The sequence below is a fragment of the Toxotes jaculatrix genome, chromosome 24, assembly GCF_017976425.1.
Source record: "Toxotes jaculatrix isolate fToxJac2 chromosome 24, fToxJac2.pri, whole genome shotgun sequence".
In the NCBI taxonomy this organism is placed as follows: Eukaryota; Metazoa; Chordata; class Actinopteri; family Toxotidae; genus Toxotes; species Toxotes jaculatrix.
The window spans coordinates 11,073,074-11,098,877 of NC_054417.1; the positions used below are offsets into that span (position 1 = coordinate 11,073,074).

A 25,804-nucleotide genomic window follows, 5' to 3' on the forward strand; every position below is an offset into this window, starting at 1 on the left:
TCCAGCCTGTAATCCTGTGATCCAGCTGCCAGTGACACCAGCCTGAGATATTCCAGGACACACATTCATCTCATGGGTTTGTAAAGTGTCACAGAACCACAGAGGGAAAATAAGCCAGTCAGACTTTTCCTGTGAAGCTAGAGTCTGTTGGTGAAAAGTATTTCCAGGAGAGTCTTCTAAGTCCTTATCATACAAACTTCATATAAAAACTTCAGCGTAGAGCAGGATCAGGGCAAGATTACATTTCCACTTACATGTTGATGTGACTGATGTGATGATTTACTGCGAAAAACAGTTATGTGAAGTCACTGCATGCATACAGCTACAACAAGGTGCACGCTGAATGCCAGATTACAGTGCGCCAACCTGCAATTCAGAATAAAGTCAGTCGGTTTCTCTAAAACAGTCATTAGGGCACCTCATTTCACCCCCCCCCCCCCACGAACAGTTCATTCAACTGAAGCCTGTGAGGCTCACACATGTATCTGTTCCCAGTTTAACTTAGTGGGTGTCCTATGTTGTTGTGTGCAGTGGACCCCGCCTCCCAGCTAACCCCCCCCCCCCCCATCACCACAGGGATAATAAGCTCTAGTTACACAGCATTGCCAAGTATACACATAGCTGAAACCTGGATCTGTATCCTGCCTTCTACAGCCTATAACTCCCCTCTAAAGCCTGGGCCCCAAGGGTATTTCTGCTACCAGTGCCAGGGCACAACATGATGACCCATTTTTTTTTATCTGAGCTTAAAATGAGAAATTCATGCAGCATTGCTTCTTAATTAATTTTGACAATGCATTTAAAATTTGCAAAAAGAATCATCCGTGCAGTACACGCACACTGGCTACACAGACACGTGTAGATCCTTCAGCCTCACATTCTTGTGCGAGCAACGTGCGCTCATGCATGCGTGTGTGAAATCGCTCACCAATGCGCTGCCAACTGGACTTTTCTTGCGCTGTGTACATTTTTGTTTGAATGTAAACATGTGTGTGTAGGTGTGATTGGTCAAACATGGGGGTTTTGACCTTTAAATATCACCTCAAGGACAGGATGAGTCAAATCACGAATGTCGTCTGGCTGCTTCAGGACTGTTTGCAACTCTTTTTATGTGTACAACCAAGTGCATCACCATGACGGACAACAATGAATGAATCCTAGTAACTAGTATTATAAGTACATCCAGGAGACATCTGATCATGGTGACCCCCAGTTTAGAAACCCACAGATAAAGTACAGACACACAGACTGATCAGAGCAGGTTGGTTGGTTGGAGTTTACTACAACAGATACAATAAAATATAAAGTATTTTATTTATAGCTACACCTATTGTTAGGTATTTGCTGTGACTGCTTTAACTCTCAGTCATAGTCATAGTAGGGAATCCCACCTAAAACCCAATGAGACAAAGTCTCAGAATTGCTGAGAACCGTGCCCTGATCCCTGGTGACTGGTCATAATTTGCACAACTACAATGCTCAATTTCCTGTGTTTATGTGATGTAGCTCCTGTGAAGGTAACCATCAGACTGGAAGAGGCAGAGGTTTATGGAGCACTCAGCAAGATAAAGCCTGCCATTTTTCTAATGATACAGCCCGGAGTCTGACAGCAACCACACCTAGACAACTGGTGCCTTTTGTCAGCATGTGTACACAATAAACATGTGTATGGTGTGAGGTTGAGTGGGGGAGGGTGGACTCAAGGTGAAAGTGAACCTTCCTGACTGAGACCTGCACAGGTCGCAGGCTCCTGTTTATACAAATGCGAGTTTCTGTGCGTGAGCGACTCTCACCGGCATTTTCACCTTCCTCTGGGCCTTCAATAGTATTCACAACTGACATGGGTGTGTGACTCTGATGAAACCGGGTTGTAGCTGCTCCCTCATAAACATCCTGTCAAAAGAAGGCACACACATCAGTCTCACCTCAGTGACACGGTTCTGCAGCGTCCTCTTCCTGGAAGCACCTGGAAATTGGCTGTGAAAGTTGACTTTTAAGGAGCTTCCTGTTTCCAAAGGTGCAGAGCGAAACACATCCCAGACTGAAAGCTGCCATGTAAACCAGTTTAGATTAGCATGCTAACGTCTCCTATTAGCATTATAAGTGCAAGTGAGCACAGCTGTTATGATGGTGTTAGGGCACACCAATAAAATAAATGAGATCATTCCAAATGAATTCAAATGCTTTTGATTATTTCATTCCATTTCCTGCTGGACAGTGAAACCCAATACACAATGAGTTATTCAGCTTCTCAGTTACATCCAATAAAAATATTCTACATGTCGTTCGTGTAATTATTCCTTATAATTTCCCCCAAGATGTTGAAAACTTCTGTGAAATGTTAAATAGTTTGTAAAAACTGACTCACTTCTTGGGTCTGGCAGAGTCAAAGAAGTTAATTACTAAATTAATTAAAGCAGAGCTGTGGATTATAGCATTCTACTATAGAGATGATTACCCTGATTACTGGCACTTGCACAGCACATTTACTCATACAGCTTCAGTATCAACTATGTTAGTATATGCCAGAATTCCTCTATATTACTTTTATAAATCTATAAATGATTTATTTTTTTATTATCAAAGTTGATTCTTGTTACATGTTTTTGCTTTTTTTTTTTTTTTTTTTAAATTGTACCTACAAGTACAGTCATAGTTTGGAATATAGATGGATGACTACAGGATCAGGTTTCAGTCATTTCCGCCTCCATCTGTATCCACAGAAAAAGCTCCTGACCTTGACCACATAGTACACTCTGATGATCAGAGTGTACTATGACGCTGTTTATGAGCGAAACACTGAGCGGAATGTCATAGTAGTAGTTTTGATGCGGGATAGCACTCTGTGCTCCCCTTTGGTGTCACCGTATAGAACGTCTGAAGTCCTTTTCTCAGTCCCAACCAAAGGCCACAACCATAATGCCCCCCCCCCCACCCCTAAGAGGTCAATAATTGACAGAGGACCATTATGGAAAGTTTAAATGGCCCCTCTCAAATGCTCTGGTTAATGTGTAGAGTTGTGAAAAGGATCTTGGGTTACTTTTAACTTGTTCAACCAGGCCCCCCCCCCCCTTGGAACCTTAAACCTCACAATTCATGAGTTAAAAAAAAAAAAAAAAACTTTGTTGTTGTAATTAACCAGACAGGTATGACCTGACGCCCGCCATCCATTCATATATTATCTGACCATCATCAAATCACATGTGCAGGCTGATGTCCATGAACATAGGGTGTAGTTTTATTTTTACTTAACTCCACCTACACCATCCTTCTGACCCAAATACTCCTCAGAGCACAAAGCGTGGATTAATCTCCAGGTGCTGAAAATGTACTATTCCCTCCTGTTTGAGGAGAAGTTTCAGAAAAAGCTGCAGCGAGCAGCTGTTTTTGGGAATAGCGCAGGAATACTGCAAAACACACGCAGAACTGGATCTGATCCTTTGCCAAAAGGCACACCACAAGCTATTTCAAGAGCTGGAATTAAAAAAACATGCTGTGCCGCGGATGCACCTGCATTTGCGTGGCACTCCGTTACCCAATCCCCTGAAGGCAGGACATGATGTCACGACAAGAGTTAAAGGTGGGAACTAGATAGGGCTGCTAGCATTTCATCACCTCCTTCACTCTCATCAACATGCAAATACATGGGATTTAGAGGAATAACGGCACCATGGTGAGCGATAAACTTTCAAATAAAGCACAAAACATGCTAAACAAGCTTTTTTTTTCCTCATACGCTTAAACAGAGTCAGATTGTTAGCTGATAGTCATGTGCCAATAGATTCCACCAGTACAGTTTACAGCAGAAGGTTCATGTGGCCAGCCGGTGTCCACCATGTAACAACACCCTTCCCATTAAACTTTCATTGTTTTCCCCCTATTGTCTGGGCCATCACCGAGCTCCACGTTGGGTGCACACATCACACATCCTGGACGGTCACTCTTCAGGTGCTGTGGCGAAACATACGCTCTTGTGAAACAGTCGAACTGGTTACAAATTAATCCACAACTCACTCCGATTCAGCTGCCGCTTCCCCCCCAGTACAAAGTTTAGCGTGCATTCCTTCCAATAATTCATGTGATGGTTAATATTTGAGCCGGATAGATAACCTGATCTACAGAATTAGACTCTGGCTCTTTGAACTGGGAACAATTTATGTTATGAAACTTGTCTCTTCCAGATAAAGGCTCAATCTCAGTTAGCCACTGGTGGAAAGAAGAAACACTTCACCATTCTGGGGAATCTGTTTGTTAGCAGTCTCACCCAAAGTCATATGATTGTGGTTTTAGCAGCACTTACGAGGAGCAACCATTTGTTGACCAACAACAGCTGGGTTCAGACACTGCATACAACATTTCTAGACTCCTCTAGTCCTCATACCGTTGCTGTCCGGTTTTCACTGTGAGATTCTCAGAGCTCATTCCAAGTTGGGATATTTCATTCAAACAGTAGTTGATGCTTAACTGAGCTTACCATCTATGGCACTTGTTTGAAGGACATTAGACTCAATTTCCCAGGGAACACTGCAGTTTCAAAACCCAGACCTCTCTAGATGTTTTGCTTCCCAAAAAAATCTGAATAATCTATATGACAATTATAATGTTATTCCATTGCCTTATAGTATTATTGTATCATATGTGTCAGAATGAGATGATGGCAAACAGCTAAATCCACGTTTATGATGCTCATATTGCTAATAATGATTAAACAAACATGCTGACCACTTTGCTGTGATGACTGCGAGTGCTGACACTTCTACACACACAAAGGAGAAAGGGTGTGTGCAGACCGAAGGGTAAAGGAAACGCTCAGCGACAGGTGATCACTCAAAACACATTTGCGAGAGTCAGATCTACAAAAATAGTGCTGCATATTACATTAATTAAAATTGCTGAATCCCTTTATTTCTTTTTTTTTTTTAATTTAAAAAATGTTTGTTTGTAAAAAAAAAAGATGTCAAATGGTTTGAAATATGTTATTAATTGTTATTTTAGTGGAGACTAATATGCACGTTTTTTTTTGTTTTTTTTTAACTTGGTGGGGACCATGGGTGGATTGTGAAGTCCTAACCTTGAGTTCATGACATTGCTTGGAATGTGTCCTCTCTGTCTCACAGAGGTGACGCAGTCACTGGGATGCGTCTGCAGCAGAGACCTCCAGTCCCCCTGTGGAGGAGCAGAGTGACCTCATATTAACACCTGTTGAAAGGTAGAGCAGAGTATTTGGCTGAACACGAGAGTGTCTACCTGAGGCCATGATGTCCTTGAAGCACAAGGTGATAGTAACACAACACACCCTGTCACAGCAGCTCTGGCCTGCAGTCATATAAAACACACAACCATTAACAGATTCTGTGTTGGGTTGATAAGGGAATATTACACTGTGAATCAGAGAGCAGTCAAACAGAGTTTATTACAATGAAATCCATGTTTTTTTTTTATCCTGAGGCAGTTCAACCAAAGCTGTCACTGCATCAATCTGAATTTCACCTCATGAAACCCAATAGCGGTGATTTAGCGTATCAGAGATTTATCTGTTTAACCAAGAAGAAGCGTTGTAGATAAATCAGAATAGCGCAGTGGACGTCACCGGCTTCTATTGTGACGACAACAAAGCCATTGTTACGGATCACCAGTCAGTCGCACACAGCGTCAACAAAAGTCTGTTTTTCGGGGAGGACAATCTGCCACCGGCCTGCCCTTCACCTGTCTGCTCTCACATGCAGAAAATGCCAGCTTGTGCTTGGATTACTCGTCAGGTATGTGCACGTAAAGGGGCAGTGCATTGATTTAATATTTCACCTGACAGCCAATCACATCAGGAGGTGTGAGGTATGTATATTTCATACCTCATTTTTCTAGCACACCACCTTAACCCAGGTGTGTGTGGACTTACAATCAATTAACAGGCCTTTCTTGCAGAGGAGTCACCTTGTCCCCAAAGCACTTCCTGTCTTCCTGCCTCTCTGTCCAGCCCCCCCTACTTACTACTTCCTCTTTCTTTCTGCATGGCTACATCCACATCCTATGACACCTGCAAAGATTGCTGACTGGTAGAAAGGATGCTGGCTGCCTTAAAACATGGGACTGAGGCCACACTGACCTCTGGAGGTTTGACGTAGAAAAAGGGGGACAGTAATACTAATCTACTGTATATTGCAGATCTGCAAGGACGTCCCATGAGAGGAGCGGAGGAATCTCTGCCCCCACGTAGATCACCTGAGCGGAGAACCAGGAAATAAGGACTGCGGCAAATGTAGTGTCCTTTGAGTGCTCACCTTCAACTTTGGACTCCCTCAGCTGTGCATTCATTCTTTACATTCTATAAGGCAGACAGATTATTTTGAGAATCAAAGCTTATCTGGAAGCAGAGATACATTTACAACTCACAGTGAAAAATAAATTTCCAGCAGAGGTCTGCTGGGACACACAGACTCCTCATACTGACGCGTCTGCTTGAGCAGTAAGAACGCCTCCTCCCTAGAACACGCACACACACCAGCATCACACAAAGTGTTATTAGTAGCAACAAAACATTTCCATGTACAAGACTGAATGTACACAGACAGGAAAAAAGAGAGAGAGAGAGAGGGCGGGTATCAGATTGCAGTGGGTGCTCCAGAAGGAGGCTGTGTCCTCCAGATGTCACCAGTGATGGAAAAGTAGCGTCACAGCCAGCGGAGCCTCACATCCTTCCCTGGGAGAAGGGATTAAACGATTAGCCCCGTCCTCGCTTTCATTTGCTCTCCTCTGTCCTGTTCTTGCGTCGGGGCTGCTTGTTCTCTGACGGAGAAAACTGCTGACTGGGACATTCTTTTAGCTCCTGCTGTACGAACACAGAACAAGTTCACCGCACTTCACTACCCCACAAAGAGACATCATGTGCCATGATGAACGCAGTGTGTAACTTAGGTTTTTGCGTCATCAATTTGAAGTCTCAAGCCCCAGCTGAGGTAAAGCTCACAACGTCACTATGACATCATTGGGGTTAATTTCTCAGAAGTGAAGAACCTTCCCCAGGTTCCCCAGTAAGAGGTTATGAAAGTGTTTTCACAAGCTGGGAAGGATTCGTCATGACAAATCCAACTTGATGAGGCTCAGCGGGTTCATGTGGAAGAGTGTGTGAGTGTGTGTGAGAGAGAATGTACCTTACATACTGATACATATCAGTGTTCTGTCAGCAGTTGAAGAGATGTCTGCAGAGGAGCATGCCTGCCACCTGGTGAGTGTCGAACTACACTGCATGGTACCTGGAAGCAGGACAAACTGAATTAGATCTCAGATGTGCAAAGGTTACCAACACACACACACACACACACTATATCTTGCATATGTACCTTTTTGCATCCACACTTGGATTTGAAAACACTTTCTCATATTATTCAACAGCATAATAGTCTTTTGAAGCTGTTACTGATTTAAGTTGATCAACAATCAATTGATTTCAAAGTCTCCGATACAGTAGGTGGCAGTATGCACTTTTTCCCATGGTTTTGCGATTCGCCAAAAACCACAAAGAAGAAGAAGGAGCAGCCGAAGAAGAACACGGGCTTCCATACTGTTGTGATGAGCTGAGGACGTTGACAAGAATTTGTATTTACTGAAAGTATATTTTCAGAACAGATTATGGACGTCGTTCTGTACCTAGTAGCCGCTGCTATCCTCATTGTCCTGATTTTTTTCGTGCTGAAGGTGCGGAGGAAAACACAGGAAGGTGAGGAGCTATGCTAACTGTTAGCATCGTGTTTACCAAGCTGTGGCTTTAACCTAAGATTTGTAAGACTTGTACATTCACCTTGTCAATACGGGGTCACTTTTTTTTTACATTGTGTTAAATATTTAAGCAGTAAAATAAAAGAGATAGTTTTAAAGCTGGTAATGGTTCAGCTATGTTGTTTCGTAGGGATTTAAAGCAACGTCAGCTCACAGCTGTCAATCTACGGAAGCGGCAGTGGGTCTGAAATGTTGCTTGCTTACAAAGTAAAACTTGGTGTTAATTTAGTTTTAATTAGCACTAAACTAAATTTTATTATATCATTATTTATTATACAATCAATAGTGCAAATTTAAAACCACCAGGTTCAGTCCAGCTTCACTGCCCCAATCTCAGGCTATTAACTGACATCATCTTTGCAGTCCTAATATATGTAATGGACAGTAGTATGAAATGTTGTGTACCCAGCTGATGGGGAGCACCGGCGGGATGTTGTCCGGGCAGCACGGCCCCCCCAGCAGGCAGCAGAGGAGCGAGGAGCTGGTATGCCTCGCAGGAGGAGGAACCTCGCTGCGATGATGGCTAACAGACAAGCACAGAGAGAAGCTGTGGAACATGGTAAAGCTTGCAAGTTATAACTTTGTTTACATGTATCATTAAGCTGTTAATTCTCCACATCGCATAATCACAGGAAATACAGCATGTTGAACATAAATCGTACATAAATAAGAATAAACAGAAGCATGATGGAAGTGTGCTGTTAATTTCAGAGGAGCAACTTGTGGAGGAAGAGGAGCTGGAGCAGCCGAGCGTGCAGCCCACAGCTAAAATTGGAGCCAAGAAGCAGAAGAAGCTGGAGGAGAAACAAGCCAAGAAAGCCCAGAGAGAGGTGAGGGAAACATACTGCACATGAACTCTGTGTAGAGTGTAACTGGCTGAACAAAACATGGACATTAAATAGTTAATTTGATGTACATTTGGTTTCAGATTTCAAAATGGCTTCAAGATGCACTGTCTTGTTTTTTTTTTCAGGCGGAGATGGAGGAGAGGGAGGAGAGGAAGAGGATGCAGGAGCTCAGAGAGCAGGAGAGACGGCAGGAAGAGGATCGAGAGCGACTGCTGGAACAGAAACAGGTTGACACACTCACTCCTCTCACCAACTCCTTCCCCTGCCTGTGGTGTGTTCGTACGAGGGGGCAAGATATGCTGAGACTCTGTGCTGCTGGTTGTTTAGGAGGAGGAGGAGCGGCGAGCCAGAGAGGAGCAGGAGAGACGGGAGGAGGAGGAGTACTTAAGACTCAAAGCGTCTTTTGTCGTCGAAGACCAGGGAGAGGAGGAGCAGCTCAGTGAGGACCAGGTCAGATCCCTATCAACACAATAACATTCTGTTATCTCTGTCTTTTGATATCATATGTTTTAAAGTCGGTGTTCTTCACTCTTAGTCACGCAACCTGCTGAGAGAATTCATCCAGTACATTGAGGTGAGTCTCTACACATTCCAGCTAATACTAAAGTGTATGATTACAGTGTATTAAAACTGTCCCTGTCCCTCTGCCCTGCAGAGCTCCAAGGTGGTTCTCCTGGAGGATTTGGCTTCTCATTTTGGAATGAGGACTCAGGATGCGATCACCAGACTGCAGGACCTGCTAGCTGAAGGCTCCCTCACAGGTTTGTGTGACCAGGGGCTTTAGATAATCAGTGAATTGGGAAAACAATCGACATATTTACTGATATTGATACTAACTGACAGTTGTAGCCGTGAAAACAATGTGACATGATAGAACATAAGACAGCTGCAGAGAATTCAGCTGTGCAACACTGACTTATCTTTTTGCTGCACATGTTCTGCAGGAGTGATCGATGACAGAGGGAAGTTCATCTCCATCACCCCAGAAGAGCTGGACTCTGTGGCTCATTTCATCAGGCAGAGAGGCAGAGTCTCCATCACAGAACTGGCTCAGGCCAGTAACTCTCTGATCAACCTGATACCTGAGACCCGCAGCGCTGCCTGATGGACACCAGACTGCTGCAGGACACCTTGACGGCAGTTCTGAGGAATGGTGCCTGATGTTTGTATCTGCTGTACTTCAAGTTGCCTTCATTCACCAGCAGCTGGTGGGCTCCAGATTATATTTGAATCATCTAAAAGTTTATGTAAACATACTGAGTAAAGACTTTAAGTTAACATGCGCATCAACATGAACAACAATGGAAAAAAAATAGGGTTTGAGTTTCCTGTTTTTGTCTCATCTTCTCTGAATTTGGTTTAGTTTATGATAACCTGACTTTTATGGTGATGATCATAAATTATTTCCTAGAAGAAGAGGATAAATTGTGCTAATTAAACAGAGAACACTTGAGTGTGGACAGACGTGGATGTAAAAATACAATTAACATAAAATTTATTACACCTTCCTAATGAAACAAAGAATAGACTGATGAGTGAGGCACATCAGGCATTTCATTTCATCATTAAAGTTATTTTCTGTTATGAAATCCAGATGGTTTGGGTTCTTGTTCTTCTACAAGTCTCTCAGTTGAGGAATTTGAAATGAGTCCACAAGCCTTAAATAGAGAGTCAGTCTCTGGATGTGTCCTGACCTTTATCTGGGTCTCCCTGCCCTCTCTGACTCTGTTTTCCCTCAGTTATCTCCCATGTAGAGGTGGCTCCTCGATCCTTAAAAATGCCAGAAAAAAAAAAAAAAACACATCAGTCCAGTCTCAAAGTAAACGCCTAATTTTTTGTCAGTGTGATGTGGGCTAACCGAGCATACCTTTATGAGAACACCCAGCGGCGCCAGGTCGTTTCTGAGGGTGTCACAGGCTTTGAGAAGGTGGTTAAGTGCGGGTTTTTGAGGGGACCCCGCGGCGGGACTGTTCCGATGAGCGAGCGCGAACCCTCGAACTTGACTTCTGAAATGAGTCAGCTGCTCCACGATACCCTGCAGGTTTCCAGAGCGACTCACCTCATCCGCCTGCTTGCACAGAGAGGACAACAGAGAGAAGAAATGTGTGAGCAGAGAATGGTCTGGCTGGTTGAAGCTGACAGAAATGGCGACAGCAATTTGGACAACCACTAAAAATCAACATACATTTTATTATTCATGAGTTCTGACCTTACTGTGCTGAACATCAATTCCAAACACATCCAAGACATCTCTTATGTAGCTGACCATCGCTCCAAACACTGCCGGGCTTCGGGCCATGCTGTCAGACTAAGCAGAAACACACACTCATAAAGCTGTCAGGGTAGGATTAGATGTTAGTTCCATTTATCTACCTGCAGAATCAGCAGAAGTGTAACCTTTAGTCTGTTCACCTAATCCCAGATGAGTCAAATGTGAAGTAAGAAAGAGTGAGTTACCGTAGAAACAGGCTGGAGTTGGCAGTTTCCATGATAAACCAGATTCATCAGGGCGCCGATGGCTCTTGGGGTATCAAAGTCATCTGCCAGAGCTTTCACCACATTGGATTTAGTCTCAGCCAACCTGGAGAAACACAAGAGCACCAATAGTAAAGGCACAGAAAGTGAAAGAAGCTAAATAAGATGAGTTGATCAGAGTGAGGAGAAAGTTACGACCTCTCCCAGAGAAATGCTTCCTGCACAGGTGAACACTGCAGCTGACCCTTCATGTAGGCCTGGGCATCGTGGATGAAGGTGGAGATGGTTCCCAGAGAGGTCTGAGCCTCCGTCATGCTGCTGTCACTGTAGTCTATCGCTGTGGAGGTACCACCGGAAGTCATTAGTATTCTTGCGTCAACATCATGCTTCATTACCATGGAGATAAGGAGGCTGGAGCGTGCCACTGGAATTATATACTACTTATTCACCTTAAATTAATTATGACATGTACCTACATTTCACAGACATGAATAAAAAGGTGCATGTAATGTTTTTTCCCCACCTGATCTGTATTTTGTCAAAAGACAAAACATCCGGAATTCATTGGCAGAGTACGACTGCAGGAAATCCTGATGGGAGGACAAGAAAAAACCCCCCACTGTATTTTCACAAACTTTAACATACAATATGCAAGATACAGATATTTATTCCTACAAAACAATTACTAGGTAAGAGATGAACAATTCAAGGTGAGTGTACCTTGATGGTGATGTAGTTCTTTAAAGATTTAGACATTTTCTCTGCGCTGCCTTTCAGGTGCAAGTGTCCTAAAAACAGAAACAACCAGAACCTGAAGCTAGGATTCACACAACTCCTTTAAAAAAAAACACATGATTTATTAGACATTTAGAGGGAATTTAAAAAAAACAAAAAACAGCTAGGATGGTGGATTTACCTGAGTGCAGGAAGTAGTGTGCCCACTGGCCACACTGGTGATAGGCTTCACTCTGAGCAATCTCATTCTCATGGTGAGGAAAAGCCAGGTCAATACCTCCAGAGTGGATGTCCAGCTGACTCCCAAACATGCAGCTGAAACCACCACACAGACAACAACAACACTGTACCCTGGATCTGAGAAGCAATTATCATTATTAAGAGTATTATTATTATTATTGACCTGAACAAAAAAGGACAGACTGACGCAGGGTATAAAGCTAAATGAAGCAGACAGGCTGTTGTAAGTCCAAACCTTGCGATGGTAGAGCATTCAATATGCCAGCCAGGTCTTCCTCTGCCCCATGGAGATTCCCAGTACGGTTCCTGAGGTTTGGACTGTTTCCAAAGAGCGAAATCCCTCGGGTCGCGTTTATTTGAAGTGCCTGGAGAACCATGCAGTTTATTGTCCATTAGTGATGTTCACATATACTCTGCTTAATACAGATGGGCCTCAGAAAGCCAAATGTCAGAACTGTTAAGATCTGACCTCTAATATACAGTAACAAAATGTGTGACAGGCAGAAACACTTACCAGGTTCTCCCTGAGAATCCACAGCTCCCACAAACCTGCCGTAACGGTCACCGATGGATTGAATGTCGAAATAGACGTCACCTGCAACCAAAGCAGTTTGCAAACGTCAACACCGCCGCCATGACTTCATAAGTGAGATGGCGAAGTTGCGAGAAATTTACCATCTCTTGTGGCATAAGCGTGTCCATTTTTGATGATCCCGTCAATGAACGCGATAATATGCTGCACATTCTCCGTGACTCTTAAATACACTGCAGGAGGAATCACCTCAAAGACAAAGACAGGATATAAAGACACTTTTATAGACAAACACTCTTCAGTTTATGCCTCACAGGAAAGTAGTAGTTTGAAAGGTAGTCTGTAAATTAACTTAAAATTAACTAAAATGTGTGTGTGCCTGCATATATATGTGTGTCTGCGTGTGTATAATGATCTAATAACAAACCTTTAAGGCAAGCATATCCCTTTTGAATTCATCTTCATACATTCTGGCTATGATGGTCGGAGATACATTTTCCTATAAAGAAAGAGAAACTAATTTTCAACAAATGTATTAAAATACCAATCACAGATAAATTATTTGACTCACGTCCACGAGCTCACCTCCCAGCTTCTTTTGATAATTTTGTCATCAATATCAGTGATCACCATGGCATGGATGACAGTGATCCCAAACAGTCTGGACAAAATCCTCTGCACGATGTCAAACCTGACATATGAGCTGTGACAAGACACATGCATAAAGATATTTTACTCTGAATTGTTTACAGTCTTTAGCTTGTACATGAAATATAGGTGTTTATATCTTTACCATGCATGACCCAGGTGGGCATGGTCATACACGGTTGGTCCACAGCTGTACCTGAGAAACAAACATGCATAATACAGTGTAAGGATATCATGCCATTATGAATATAATGTTATATTGTGTATATTATGATATCACGATACCAGGTAGCTACGCCCTCTCTTGCCAGAATGAGGGGCTCTTTCTGTTTGGTCAGGCTGTTGAAAGTCTTTACGCCCGTGTCAAAACCGCTGGGTTTCGTCCATTTCTTCCCTGAGACACTGCAACAAGACCTATTTGATGCGACTCTGACAATGTCAGCTAACTGAGCAGTGTTGAATACCCCGAGGAAGAATTTTACTTTCCGTAACACCGGTCTCAGCGGGTATTTCCACATTGTAACACCTCACTGTGTACGGTATGAGCGCACTCCTGGCTTAGCCTAGCTGCTTTACACGGACATTAGCACAGCAAACTGTCTTCAATGTTAGCAAACAGCGAGAGAGCACCTCGAATATTTAAGAAACTACGCGCTGTTTCGCCTCCTGCTTCCACGCGCTCTCATGTCACCGCCGCACCTCTCGTGAGAGTTCGATACCGGAAGCGTTCGTACGCATCATGTGATTTGCTCTTTGCTGGAACTCAGTTTCATTAGCTATGTCCAAATAATTGAATCGATCATTTTGATTGGACTGTTTTCGGAGAAGCTCGCGTTTTTATTTTATCCACCGCGGTGGACACTACAAGATGCAGAACGTCATAAACACAGTGAAAGGCACGGCTCTCGGTGTGGCGGAGTTTCTCACACCAGTGTTGAAGGTAAACTTACATTGCATGAGCTAGCTTGTTTATAGGTGGCAGCTAGTATGATATGTCATAAACAAATGAACAGATGATAAGTGATGTCCAGTACCGTACAGTAACAATATTCATTTTTATTGGTGTTATTCTGAAGCATTAAATAGCTAAGACCTCATACTGGACACCTAATGGATCCGCCATGAAAATATTTTTCACATTTCCGTCACTGCAATACACAACTTCTAGTTACAGTTGGAGGTTTTTGTTTCTGTTATCAATTACAGGAATCGAAATTCAAAGAGACTGGAGTCATTACACCAGAAGAGGTGAGGCCCATTTACAGAAGTGGACTATATGTTTTATTCGCTTACCTCCTGTAAATACACTAAATCATGAAGCCTCATCCTGTCTTTTTGTGTTTTAGTTTGTAGCAGCTGGAGATCATTTGGTTCACCATTGCCCCACATGGAAATGGTGAGTTACATGTGTGTAATATGACTTGTACGGTCTTGGAAGCACGATTGATGTTTGGTAGAGTGATCACATGAAGAAGTACTTTGTAGGTGATTGTCTAAATCTCTGCCTCTCATTGATTTTTTTTTTCTCTTAAAACCTTTGCCTCTTTGACACCTCAGTGGGATAAAACACATTACATTCAGCTTGTGTTCCTTTATAAAATAAAGAAAACATAAAGTAGTAATTTATAGTTTATAAAACCAAATATTGATGTATTGACTCAAAATTAAAATAAGGGCATTTTGATCCTGTGCTTTTAGTAACAATATAATGAGCACAAAACACATTTTGTTTAAAAAAAATAAAAAAATAAAATAATAATAACCATAATTTATGTTTCTGATGTCATGTCCCTTAAGGGCCAGTGGGGAGGAAGTCAAGGTGAAGCCCTACTTGCCCCAGGATAAACAGTTTCTCCTAACACGCAATGGTAAGAGGTGGATTTGTTACTAATAAACTGTTTTCTCTAGTTCCCCATAGATTAAAAAAGTTCCCTAGTGAAGCAACTCTGAATTTTCCTTCTCTTTGACCTAATGGTTGCTAATATAGTCCTAAAATCAGTTCTGCAACTTGCAACTTTTTGTGACTTCCTGTGTTTCGTGTTTAACTCCACCTCTCTGTGTGTTCACTCTGCGCCTGTGGTCTTGCAGTTCCCTGTTACAAGCGCTGTAAACAGATGGAGTATTCCGATGAGCTGGAAGCCATCATAGAGGAGGATGATGGAGATGGAGGCTGGGTGGACACTTACCACAACTCAGGTCAGACACTGTCTCTCCAACATCCATACATCGCACATATCCTGAGCATGGCTGCATCTAGTTCAGGTTTTCAGTGTCAGAAACCTAGTAACCTGGATTGATATAACATAAAATAATGATTAAGAACATTTTCAGAGGACATAGAGAACTTAATATAAGTAAAGGTATAAAATAGAGTCTGTAAAGATGATCTGAATGTGTTTCTGCAGGCGTGTTAGGAGCCACAGATGCTGTACGAGAAATTTCACTGGACAATAGTAAGGTATGCTATATTTTTTACTTTTGTGTTGATTCTGGTTGAACTCAACGTGAATCAAAAACTGAAATCTCTTACTTAGAAAAGAATCCAGACCCTTAATCCAGTGCTTTTGTCGAAGCCTCCCTTTGGCAGCAGTTACAGCTGACAAAGCTCGACAAGCTTTACACACCACTCAAGGACAGGCAGAGTCCTGAAGCAATGCCAGCGTTGTCTTGGCTGTGTGCTTCAGGTCATTGTCCTGCTTAAAGGTTAACCATCACCCCCAGTCTCAGGTCGCTCAGTTCTAACCAGTCTCTGTGTCCCTGTTGCTGAGAAGCCTTGGCAACATGTTAAAAAAAAACAATCACACTGTCACCATGGGTTCCTTTTCATTCTGAATTCCTTTAGGACAAGAATATGAATGCCACGTCTGCGGCATGTTGTGATAATGAGGATGATGAAGAGGATGATGAAGATGGAGAAGCAGCAGATATGGAAGGTATTCATACCTTACTCGTATCCTAGCGGCAATGAAGCAGTCTTTTTTTTTTAAGCCTCTGAGTGTAACTCATGATGTCCTTAATGCTGTCTTTTCAGAATACGAGGAAAGTGGCCTGCTGGAAACAGACGAGGTGGAAGGGCTCAAGGCTTTGCATATCACATCATATTATATCATTTGTAGTGTGGCTTAATATTATTATTATATCATCATTCATTCCTGTCTCTAGGCGACCCTGGACACCAGTAAAATGGTAGAAACTAAAGCCAAAGCAGAGCCCGGGAGTGAAGATGCCATCCTTCAGACTAGAACATATGACCTGTACATCACATATGATAAATACTACCAGACCCCTCGACTCTGGCTGTTCGGATATGATGAAGTATGTACCTGGGCAAAATAAGGTCTTTATAAGACACTGCTGCTTACTCTGAAGAAGCTAACTAATGAACCATCAGCTCACCAAGGTTGTTGTTTGTGGCGTCTCCCAGGACAGGCAACCGCTGACTGTGGAGCAGATGTACGAGGACATCAGCCAGGACCACGTGAAAAAGACGGTGACCATCGAGAACCACCCCCACCTTCCTCCACCTGCCATGTGCTCTGTCCATCCCTGCAGGTGAGAACAGGGGGGGAAATTTTAAAATTTCACCATCATTATTGTGAGTTTTACTCTGCTGTTGTTAGTTCTCGTGACATATGTTAATGAATGTGTTACTTTCAGACATGCTGAAGTGATGAAAAAGATCATTGAGACCGTGGCTGAAGGGGGAGGAGAGCTGGGCGTGCATATGTATCCTTTTCATTTAAATATCTGCCAGCGTGCTATGACCTGTGTTGTAACCTGTGCTTACTTCCCTCCACGCTCCTCCATGTTTTTTCTTAACTGTAACCTTCAGGTATCTTCTGATTTTCCTCAAGTTCGTTCAGGCCGTCATCCCCACAATAGAATACGACTACACGAGACACTTCACCATGTAACTCCGTCAGCGTACGGCTTCTGCCAATGCCACACCTGCAACACGGGAAGGATGTGAGATCAAGTCTGGTCTGCTCTGATTACAGTCTGTTTACGGAGTGTTTGCGTTACTCTGAGACACTTTGCGTGGGTGCAGGACATGGGGAATGTTCAAGAAATACGATGAAGCAGTCTGAGGTTTTGGGAAACTGGCTTGTTTTTCTGTGAAACCCAGAATCAGATAAGGAGATCAACGTAAGTTAAATCAGATGGATGTGTTTTGTCGTGTTTTCAGGTTGTAAATTTTTATTTAACTTGTAGAAAAATGGAAATGTAACAACAACACACTTGGATATATTTTTAAGTAGCTTGCTAGTTGTTGAATGACAAAGCTAACTATGCTAACTACATCCTGGATATATATCTGTACTCGACACACACAGATGAAACTGATATCTATCCTCCTCATCTGACTCTGGGGAAGACTGCAGACAAGTCCCGCATCCCAAAAGCTGGACTGCACCTCTGATGTTTCTCTACAGGTTTTATGTCGTGACCACAATGTGGTGAACTCTCACTCTCAGTTCTTGTAAAGAAGATTATAAAACTCACCCCATTCCACAGTGCTTCTCTGCCGTTTCAGAACATGAATTATCCCTGGTTGCGCAAAGTGTCGGTTCCTTGAGTTTGCAGGAATTAGATGGGGCTCTGGAAAACAGCGTGTTTCACGTGCACACATAGAAAACAGTTATCTTTAATTGATGCCCTGCCTTCAATATGAGAAACACAGAACTTAAAGCTGCATTAAGTGTTTTTTTTTTTATGTTAGCAGACAGTTGCCTGCGAGCGTTAATTTCCATGTGTCCAAATGATGAATGTAAGTCCAATACTCACTTTCCTTTTTAGCTCTGGTTTTGTCTCCACCAACTCTTCAGCTGCTAAATGCTCCACCACGTTCATCAGCTGGTCTCTATCCGTGTCTGTCTGCTGTTTGCTGCTGAGCAGGTAGTTTGCAGTGGGTCTTATCTGGGAAAAAAAAAAAAAAAAAGATACTGTGAGAGCAATGAAACTGCACTGTCTTTAGTCATCTGTTTCTACACATCAGATTCCTGTACAACTACAAGTAATATTTAAAAAAAAAAAAAATTCAAATCTCGTGGATTGTGGAAGTGACAAAAGCTTCTTGACTATTAAGAATATTGTTCCCATGCTTTACTGCAGTAATTATTATTGCTTCCATTGTGATGCACTTTGCAGGAGCCCATGGCTGAACCTCAATATTGTAAATCAGCTCTTTACGCCGGTTTGTCTTAAAGTCTCATTCTCTGAATGTGTTGCCGGCCCGGCCCTTTCATTCACCCGCGCCTCTTGTGGTTGGCTGATATACTTTTTGTGTTTTACTTCAACTTTGGACAGTTTTCTCTCCTTCTACAGCTTTGTGTCAGAACCTCGAGACCTTCTTTTTTCAGCCTTGCTTGTACAAGTGTGATGTATCACTACCTATTGTGTCTAAGATCTATGTTAAGGTTGGCTGTGACCTCAATTGTGCAACACTTTCACAAAACAAATATTAATCCTTCAATGAATTTCTGGGCTGTTTTGTTTATAAGATTGTGGATTATAAATTTCATTTGGCTTATTACAATGACATTGTTTCTGACAGTAACTAAATAAAGTATCAGCTAAAGTGATTCTTGCTTTACTTTCCTTGTCTGCCAGTTGGATAAAATATTCACTCTTTACTTCCTGTTGGTCCAGTATCCTGATGTAATGTGCACAGTGGAAACACTTGAACATTTTAAAGTACTGCACATTTATCAATAAAGAGTTTCCCAAATGTTGTAAACAGGATGCTGTAAGTATATTTATTTATTTATTGAGGCTGGGGATGTTTTGGTGTCAGTGAGGCAGTGATATTCTAAAATCCCTTTAAGGTCCTCTTAACTACAGCCCCTTCAAAATAATAAACAGATATTCACACAGGCATCTGTGACATTAAGGAAAACCAAACAATACGATAATAGGCTTTTTTAAATCAGCTACCAAAATGAATGTATCTTTCCCTTGATGGTCTGCTGAAAGCTGCAGTACCAAATTCAGACCAGCTGGTGGCGGTAGTGCACCTAAAAGCTTACCATTTAACAGAATTACTACATTCACTTCACTGTCACTGCCACCAGAGAAGAAGCAGTTAGAAGCATATACTGCAAGGTTAATCCTCTTATATGTAATATTTGCTAAATGCTTTAACACTTAGCTTTGTCTGCCACGAACAATTTTAGCACGGCGCAGCTGAGACCCTAGCGCTGTCAGAGTGCGGGTATAGATGAGCATGTCTGGTGTCTGGTTTTCAGTCAAAACTAGTGATGTGTCGGTCGCGAACGAAGCGGCTATAGCCGAAAGCCATAAAGAACCGGGTCTCGTAAAAGAGCCGGAATTCCCATCACTAGTCAGATCCCCACCTTGCTCCTCCCCCCCTCCACCCTCGTTATACAAGTCACTTATGACACCCATAAAAAAAAAAAAAAAAGATGGCGACGGTTACATTGCATGCTCGTGGCTTCCAAATAGCAGTTTTTACATTTTGTGACGTCACGGAGGCTCGCCTCTCCGCATGAGCGGTGAGTTAGTGTGCGAGTGTGTGTGAGTGAGTGAATGAGTGAGTGTGGAGGTCATGTCCGACTAGCATGCCTGTTCTCTACGCTACGCTTCTGCTCTGTGTTTACGGCTTCTTTACCAACCTCCGGCCGTCGGAGCCTTTCCTCACCGCTTACTTGATGGGACCGGACAAGAACCTGACAGAGACTCAGGTAAGTTACCTTAGTAGCATAAGCTCGATACCGCGCAGCTACCACCGACAGCTTACCGGACTCTTTCTCACCGTCTCATTATAACTTTTGACCTACTAAACATTTAAATTGAATTATTATTTTATTTCTTCCGCACTAAGTTGCCCATTCCCTCAGCAGCAGAATGATTATATTTATGAACATATTCCAGGTATTTTATACATTATAAAATATCTCTCTTCTCCTGGTGATGAGGAAGACGTTAGAGTGTAACCAGGTTGTGGTGTAGTACCTGTCATACGAGGTCCATGCACGGAATGTGTGTCAGTTCAACGGCTGTCTATTCAAGTGATGCGCTGGAGGAAACCTGAACCTGTCCAGCATCAGTGCAGGACAGTTCACCTTCATGTGCTGCAGAGGTGAAACAGCAAGAACACAAAAAAGATGATTTTCAAAATTTCAATGTGGTTTCAGAGTTTAGGACCCCTCTTTATAAACTGTGAACACATCCAAACACATTACACGGCCATCGCTGCTTGTGCAACACACACTCTCTTTCCTCATGCTGAACATGTTTCCTCATAGTTCAGCAACTTCCTCGTTACTGCTGTCTTTCAGTTTCTTTACCCATTCAACTTTTGTGAGCATGCAGATGTATTATTATTACAACCACGCTTTACAAAAACACCGGTGTAGTGTTGTGGGCTGCTTCATAATTACAGGACTGGATGTGTCCAGACATAGTTGCCTCAGACAGAATAATCCCTCATGAAAAATGCTTGGATCCTTTTGGAATTTTTGGTTAATCCTTAAATAATTACATTCACCCAGTTCTAAGCATGTCTGTTAAAATCTTTCAAAAAGAGAAGGAGCTTTAAATCTGTTCGAGTTAAGAGCAGATTACATGAAGGCCGTAAAAGAATACTACGAAAGTGACCCTGAAATCTAATTACTTTAATTTTTCATCTGTTTTCTCCAGGTTGTGAGTGAAATTTATCCAGTATGGACGTATTCCTACCTGGCGTTGTTGTTTCCTGTTTTCCTGGCAACTGACTACCTCCGTTACAAGCCCGTATTGATCCTGCAGGCCACTAGTTTGGTAGTGACCTATGTCATGCTGCTGAAGACGCAGGGCGTGTTGGCCATGCAGCTTCTTGAGTTTTTCTTCGGGCTTGCCACGGCCTCAGAGGTGGCTTACTTCTCTTACATCTACAGCGTGGTTGAGCCGGCGCTCTACCAGAGAGTGACAGGCTTCTGCCGCAGCATCACCCTGTTTGGATCAGCTGCTGGAGCTCTGACCGGTCAGCTTCTGTTTTCTGTGGCCAAGGTTCGGCTGGTCCACCTCATCATTATCACTCTGACGTCGGCCTCCGTGGCCTTCGTCGCTCCCTGGTTTCTACCTATGCCCAAGAGGAGTTTGTTCTTCCACAACAGCACGGGGTCAGCAGAGGAGATGGAGCGCAACAGCAAATCCCTCATGGAGAAGACGGAGGAGCTAGAGACCGAAGTGCCTCTGAAAAGGCTGGATAAGTCTACAGTGAGTGACAGTCTGCTTTGTTCAAGTCAAACTAATGTGTCGCATTGCATTTAAACAGAAACACACTCAGTCACCTGGCTATGTCCTACATCCAGATACCCAGGTCTCCTGAGGCAGAAAGTCCTAGCAGTGGTCTTTTGGAGGTGTTGCGAATGCTGTTTGATGATTTCCTGCACTGCTACAGATGCCGCCCCCTGCTGGCCTGGTCGCTGTGGTGGGCTATGGCCACGTGCGGCTACTTCCAGATCATCAACTATGTTCAGGCCTTGTGGGAGAACATTCGTCCGTCCCAGGAGTATGAAATCTACAACGGCTACGTAGAGACACTGTCCACGCTGTTCGGTGAGGCTGCTGTTATATAGATATATAGATATAATTAATTGTAAGTTAAAATGGATTAAATTATTCTCACAGACTTCAGACTGAGCAGTATTTCGAACAGTGGTTCTGTCCCCCCTTCTGGTCCACAGGGGCTCTGGCAGCTCTGCTGGCGGGCTACCTGCCCATATGCTGGACTCTTTGGGGAGAGCTGGCTCTGTGTGTCCTCTCCCTGCTGATGTCCGCGTGCGTGTTTGTCATGGATGCACCGAGAAACATCTGGATGTCTTACGCCTCATACGTCTTCTTCAGGGCCACATACATGCTTCTCATCACCGTGGCTACGTACGTACCAAAGAGCAAGAGTTTTTCCAAACTGCTCGTGGAAGGATGGTGCAACAAATTTACTTTTAGAGATGAAAATAGAAACATTTAATATTACAAATTGTGTTTTAGAGACTGTTTCCGTGTTCACAGGCAACTGCAGGGAGAAAACTGAAGAGAGAGAAAAAGGAAACTTGTGTAACTGTAGTCGACATTGCAGCAAGGACTGGCTTTCATTTCTAAACATCCAGGGGCTGCTCTGACTGTTTGTGTAGACTAACCCCATTGTTTGAAAAGAGAGATCCGCAATGAGAGTCACATGCATCATAAATACAATGTGGGTGCAAGGAGTGTGGGAAAACTGTTGAGTCACCACCCTCGCCAAAAAAGAAAAAGAAAAAAAAAAACGAAAAGAAAAGAAAACAAGAGAGACAAATAACAGATCTGCAGGATGAAGAGGGTTGAATGTTCTTCCCCTGTGTTTTTCGTTAGTGAAAACAGGAGACGGATGTGGGTGGATTTGGATGTCCTCTCATATACTACTGTGTAATCAGTTCAGCATTTCTCCTCGCTGTCCATTTCTAAACTGTTTTATAAGTTGGAAGAAAGACTCCTCTGTAGATCTATGATGTTTTCCCACCATCTACCTTCCTGACCCATCAGATATCAGATCGCAGCCAGTCTCAACATGCAGCGGTATGCCTTAGTGTTTGGAGTGAACACCTTCATGGCTCTTGTGCTGCAGTCTCTAATCACCGTAGTGGTGGTGGACTCGGCAGGCCTTGGCCTCGATGTCTTCACACAGGTGAGGACAAGTCCAGCTCACAGACATCACTCACAGATCGCTTGTCGTGTAGTGTAGATTAGACTGACAGTCGTCTTGTTTCCATTCCCGCAGTTCCTCATCTATGGTGGCTACTTTGCTGTCATTTCTGTGGTCTTCCTCGTCGCCGGGCTTCACAAAGTGGCCTCCAGGAGGCGCTCGGAGAAGGAGGTCCCAGCCAACAACCCCACAGAAGCGGGCAGCCTGTCGTCCTATCAGTGACGCGAGCTCCTGCGGCCGATGATGTTGACAAACTAAAGCGCCAGAGCCGATGGAAATCTCTTCAACCACGCAAAGCTTCTTTATTGTGTCAGAGCAGAATGTGACACAGTAGAAGGTACAGACTTATTAAAACACTACAAAACATTTTGGCCACAGAACAAGCTGAACACAGCACAAGCATATTAGCACTATACGGTTGTTATAGCCAATGTGTTGCACATCCAACATCCATGGGACAAAGGTACGATAGACTACTTAAGCACTTCTCAAAATAATGATTAATTACAACTGATGTGCTGGAAACAGCTGCCTTTAATGACAGAAAAAGAGCTATTGGGAGAAGTGTGTGTGTAGTATGTCCAAAACAATGAGCGAAAAGAGGCTCAAAAGCAGAGCTGGATGACATTAAATAAAGTCATCTGATTTAATGTGCAAAAAAAAAAAAAAAAAAAAAAAGACTAATCAATGCAGCTTTACAACACCATACATCACACACTGTTACAAAGGTACAGGAATCCTTTTCTATTTCTGTTATTGAAGCTGATGCCTTAGATTTGATATAAAAAACTAATAATAATAACAATAATAGTAATGGTACCTTATTAGTGCTGCTACTTCTGTGTTAACTTTGCCACCAGCCAAAAAGATATATTAATATTTTTATAGTTATTATTTCCTCTTGTGATTACATGTATTGTGTTCTGACATAAGTGTTGGTACGGATGAGTTTATCATCATCCATCTTCTTGAAATGTTACATCGTTCACCGTTGTGAACAAACATGCTTGATAGCTTTAGGCTGTTTATGTCGGTACGAGATGTTCATCACTGATGAATGATCCATGACTGTGTTGGGAGAATATTACAAATACGTGACGTGCTTCAAAATGAATTTGACTGCAAATGCTACGAAAAGACCCAAACCACCAGTGTGTTACACATGTGATCAGTACGTTTCATTTGTATCATAAGCTCAGTATGTCACTTTGACAATCAAAATAATGGATTTACAACTTTGCAGTTTTGAGGTACAGTCACAGTATGAGTTTGCGTGCACCGTTTGCCTTTTCAGAAAAGGCCTGACATTTTGGGAGATCTTGGCTTGTGCTCTGAAGGATTTTTGTCAATGTATTCTATTATTTTCCTTTTTTTTAGATTTGTAATGGTACTAGAAAAATTAAACTGTACTTGAAAAACATTTCTGCCTCTAATGCAACACCTGTCCTCAATAAATCAACTTTCTTTAGCCTAATAACCATGCATACGAGTGTTTTTTTTTTTTAAACATTATTTTTATTGGCAGATTTTTAAAAAAACAAATAAACCATGCATCAACGACATCATCACAGCATTTATATGGCATTCATGTTGCAGTTTTAAGTTTTTATAATGCACTTTCTCTTTAGGGTTTATGTTAGTAATATCCACAGTGAATGGAAGTCAGTGTAATGTCCTAACAAGGTTAGCTGTGCAAGCTTTTGTGTGTGTGTAGTTGTCAGGTGAGGCTCCAGATGACGGTGATCATGGCCATGATGCCATTGAGGAGGACAACACCATAACCCATGTGGAAACCGTGGCCAGATACATCTCTAGATGAAAACACAGACATTGAGTCCATTTACTGCATCATTATAATTGCTATAAGGTAGATACTAGTCTGGAGATACTGGTACCTGGAGTGGACCAGATCCAGCAGTGTGGGGAACCCCATCCCAGGCTGGTACGAGTCAAGGTAGGTGAGAGTCCATGAGAAGACACAGCAGATGCATCCTGCTAATACTGACAGCACGAGGATACTCCAGAAACCTGCACACACACACACACACGTCCATTTGCAATGGACAGAAATATGAGAGGTCCTCTGCCAAGTGAATCATCCTGATGGAGCAATGAATGTGAACTGTTCATGATACTCACCCAGCATCCTCTCCTCAGCCCCATCCTCTCCTCTCACTCTCCCCGCCCGGAGCTCTGAAACAGTCACTGTCAATCAGTATCACTACTTTTTTGAAAACATGGAGAAACTTTACGGTTAAAAGTTTTCATACACGTGCACACGCGTGCGTTTACCTTTAAGTATTGGGTAGATGAAAGCGCATAGACAACCAACGGCGGAAACGAATATACAGGAGCCCAGAACGGACAGTGCGACCACGGACCACCGTCTGGGGCCGTACCGGTTGGCAAACGGCCGTGCCGCACTCTCACCGGATCCCTCTGCTGACATGACACTTAAACTTCCTCTTAACTTTCTCCTAATGGACTTGTAAATACGAGTTGCATAGTGTAAACGGACCGTTCTAGAGTTATTTCAGGATCTATATTAGCCTAGCTTTCTTCTTTTAGCTTATTCCCGCCGCACTTCCGCAAACAAAATTGTCCCTCAAGCCATTCCGTCACTGTAGTTTTAGTTTTCACTGTCGTTAAACTCATAAACCGTATTTAAAAAAAAAACGCGTAAGATCGTTTGGAAGTCAGACATGCGCAGAATGAGCAGAAGACAAAATGAAGATATACAAAAATTCAAGTAAATAGAAGTTTTACACACAAACCACTAATCCAAATAAAGAGCGTGAAAAGAAAATACTAAAAGACAATTACATAAAAAAAAAGGCAGACAGACTGTTTTTTGTGTTCTGCTGACCTCTT

General features: G+C 42.8%; 5 protein-coding genes and 1 long non-coding RNA gene across 7 annotated transcripts; 3 read left to right on the forward strand and 3 right to left on the reverse strand.

Moving 5' to 3' along the window:
- Positions 1–282: 282 nt before the first annotated feature.
- LOC121177804 lies at positions 283–7,548 on the reverse strand. The gene is made up of 5 exons (XR_005893373.1): positions 7,461–7,548; positions 5,248–7,250; positions 5,072–5,166; positions 1,794–1,893; positions 283–366 (listed from the first exon to the last, which is right to left on the reverse strand). It is a non-coding gene; the product is annotated as an uncharacterized LOC121177804 (long non-coding RNA).
- LOC121177800 (DDRGK domain-containing protein 1-like) lies at positions 7,507–10,214 on the forward strand. Its single transcript, XM_041032136.1, has 8 exons — positions 7,507–7,714; positions 8,183–8,332; positions 8,485–8,603; positions 8,747–8,848; positions 8,949–9,071; positions 9,157–9,195; positions 9,277–9,382; positions 9,566–10,214. Exons 1-8 carry the CDS (start codon positions 7,627–7,629, stop codon positions 9,724–9,726), a joined length of 888 nt encoding a protein of 295 aa, XP_040888070.1. The 5' UTR covers positions 7,507–7,626; the 3' UTR covers positions 9,727–10,214.
- On the reverse strand, positions 10,088–13,943 carry cars2 (cysteinyl-tRNA synthetase 2, mitochondrial). 2 transcript variants are annotated; one of them, XM_041032131.1, is made up of 15 exons: positions 13,537–13,943; positions 13,397–13,447; positions 13,189–13,306; positions 13,031–13,102; positions 12,747–12,852; positions 12,586–12,666; positions 12,307–12,436; positions 12,013–12,146; positions 11,817–11,884; positions 11,620–11,686; positions 11,295–11,433; positions 11,079–11,202; positions 10,831–10,929; positions 10,489–10,692; positions 10,088–10,391 (listed from the first exon to the last, which is right to left on the reverse strand). In XM_041032131.1, the coding sequence occupies exons 1-15, from the start codon at positions 13,767–13,769 to the stop codon at positions 10,293–10,295; spliced, it is 1,725 nt and encodes a 574-aa protein (XP_040888065.1). In that variant the 5' UTR covers positions 13,770–13,943; the 3' UTR covers positions 10,088–10,292. The 2 variants fall into 2 exon arrangements, with proteins under 2 accessions (XP_040888065.1, XP_040888066.1); XM_041032132.1 differs by having other exon boundaries at positions 10,489–10,689; positions 13,537–13,941.
- A 37-nt stretch (positions 13,944–13,980) lies between these two features.
- On the forward strand, positions 13,981–18,311 carry atg3 (autophagy related 3). The gene is made up of 12 exons (XM_041032134.1): positions 13,981–14,191; positions 14,458–14,499; positions 14,598–14,647; positions 15,049–15,119; positions 15,340–15,447; positions 15,657–15,709; positions 16,094–16,184; positions 16,283–16,317; positions 16,414–16,566; positions 16,676–16,803; positions 16,909–16,977; positions 17,084–18,311. The coding sequence occupies exons 1-12, from the start codon at positions 14,120–14,122 to the stop codon at positions 17,163–17,165; spliced, it is 954 nt and encodes a 317-aa protein (XP_040888068.1). The 5' UTR covers positions 13,981–14,119; the 3' UTR covers positions 17,166–18,311.
- A 1,458-nt stretch (positions 18,312–19,769) lies between these two features.
- Positions 19,770–24,410, forward strand: slc19a2 (solute carrier family 19 member 2). Its single transcript, XM_041032133.1, has 6 exons — positions 19,770–19,952; positions 20,911–21,468; positions 21,564–21,810; positions 21,939–22,131; positions 22,774–22,915; positions 23,009–24,410. Exons 1-6 carry the CDS (start codon positions 19,830–19,832, stop codon positions 23,153–23,155), a joined length of 1,410 nt encoding a protein of 469 aa, XP_040888067.1. The 5' UTR covers positions 19,770–19,829; the 3' UTR covers positions 23,156–24,410.
- A 10-nt stretch (positions 24,411–24,420) lies between these two features.
- Positions 24,421–25,553, reverse strand: arl6ip6 (ADP-ribosylation factor-like 6 interacting protein 6). The gene is made up of 4 exons (XM_041032137.1): positions 25,226–25,553; positions 25,073–25,126; positions 24,829–24,961; positions 24,421–24,744 (listed from the first exon to the last, which is right to left on the reverse strand). The coding sequence occupies exons 1-4, from the start codon at positions 25,380–25,382 to the stop codon at positions 24,651–24,653; spliced, it is 438 nt and encodes a 145-aa protein (XP_040888071.1). The 5' UTR covers positions 25,383–25,553; the 3' UTR covers positions 24,421–24,650.
- Positions 25,554–25,804: the final 251 nt, after the last annotated feature.

Bases quoted from the DNA above. Each gene is read 5' to 3' on its own strand.
- LOC121177800 (XM_041032136.1), top strand. From the start codon at position 7,627: ATGGACGTCGTTCTGTACCTAGTAGCCGCTGCTATCCTCATTGTCCTG. The intron at 9,196-9,276 runs GTGAGTCTCTAC...TCTGCCCTGCAG, and splicing joins AATTCATCCAGTACATTGAG to AGCTCCAAGGTGGTTCTCCT. The intron at 9,383-9,565 runs GTTTGTGTGACC...CATGTTCTGCAG, and splicing joins AGCTGAAGGCTCCCTCACAG to GAGTGATCGATGACAGAGGG.
- cars2 (XM_041032131.1), bottom strand. From the start codon at position 13,769: ATGTGGAAATACCCGCTGAGACCGGTGTTACGGAAAGTAAAATTCTTC. The intron at 12,667-12,746 runs GTAAATTTCTCG...CTTTGGTTGCAG, and splicing joins CGCTTATGCCACAAGAGATG to GTGACGTCTATTTCGACATT. The intron at 10,930-11,078 runs GTAACTCACTCT...GTTTCTGCTTAG, and splicing joins AACTCCAGCCTGTTTCTACG to TCTGACAGCATGGCCCGAAG.
- atg3 (XM_041032134.1), top strand. From the start codon at position 14,120: ATGCAGAACGTCATAAACACAGTGAAAGGCACGGCTCTCGGTGTGGCG. The intron at 15,120-15,339 runs GTAAGAGGTGGA...GTGGTCTTGCAG, and splicing joins GTTTCTCCTAACACGCAATG to TTCCCTGTTACAAGCGCTGT. The intron at 16,318-16,413 runs GTGGAAGGGCTC...TCCTGTCTCTAG, and splicing joins GCCTGCTGGAAACAGACGAG to GCGACCCTGGACACCAGTAA.
- slc19a2 (XM_041032133.1), top strand. From the start codon at position 19,830: ATGCCTGTTCTCTACGCTACGCTTCTGCTCTGTGTTTACGGCTTCTTT. The intron at 19,953-20,910 runs GTAAGTTACCTT...TGTTTTCTCCAG, and splicing joins AGAACCTGACAGAGACTCAG to GTTGTGAGTGAAATTTATCC. The intron at 21,811-21,938 runs GTGAGGCTGCTG...TCTGGTCCACAG, and splicing joins GACACTGTCCACGCTGTTCG to GGGCTCTGGCAGCTCTGCTG.
- arl6ip6 (XM_041032137.1), bottom strand. From the start codon at position 25,382: ATGTCAGCAGAGGGATCCGGTGAGAGTGCGGCACGGCCGTTTGCCAAC. The intron at 24,962-25,072 runs GTGAGTATCATG...GTGTGTGTGCAG, and splicing joins GGCTGAGGAGAGGATGCTGG to GTTTCTGGAGTATCCTCGTG. The intron at 24,745-24,828 runs GTACCAGTATCT...GTTTTCATCTAG, and splicing joins CTGGATCTGGTCCACTCCAG to AGATGTATCTGGCCACGGTT.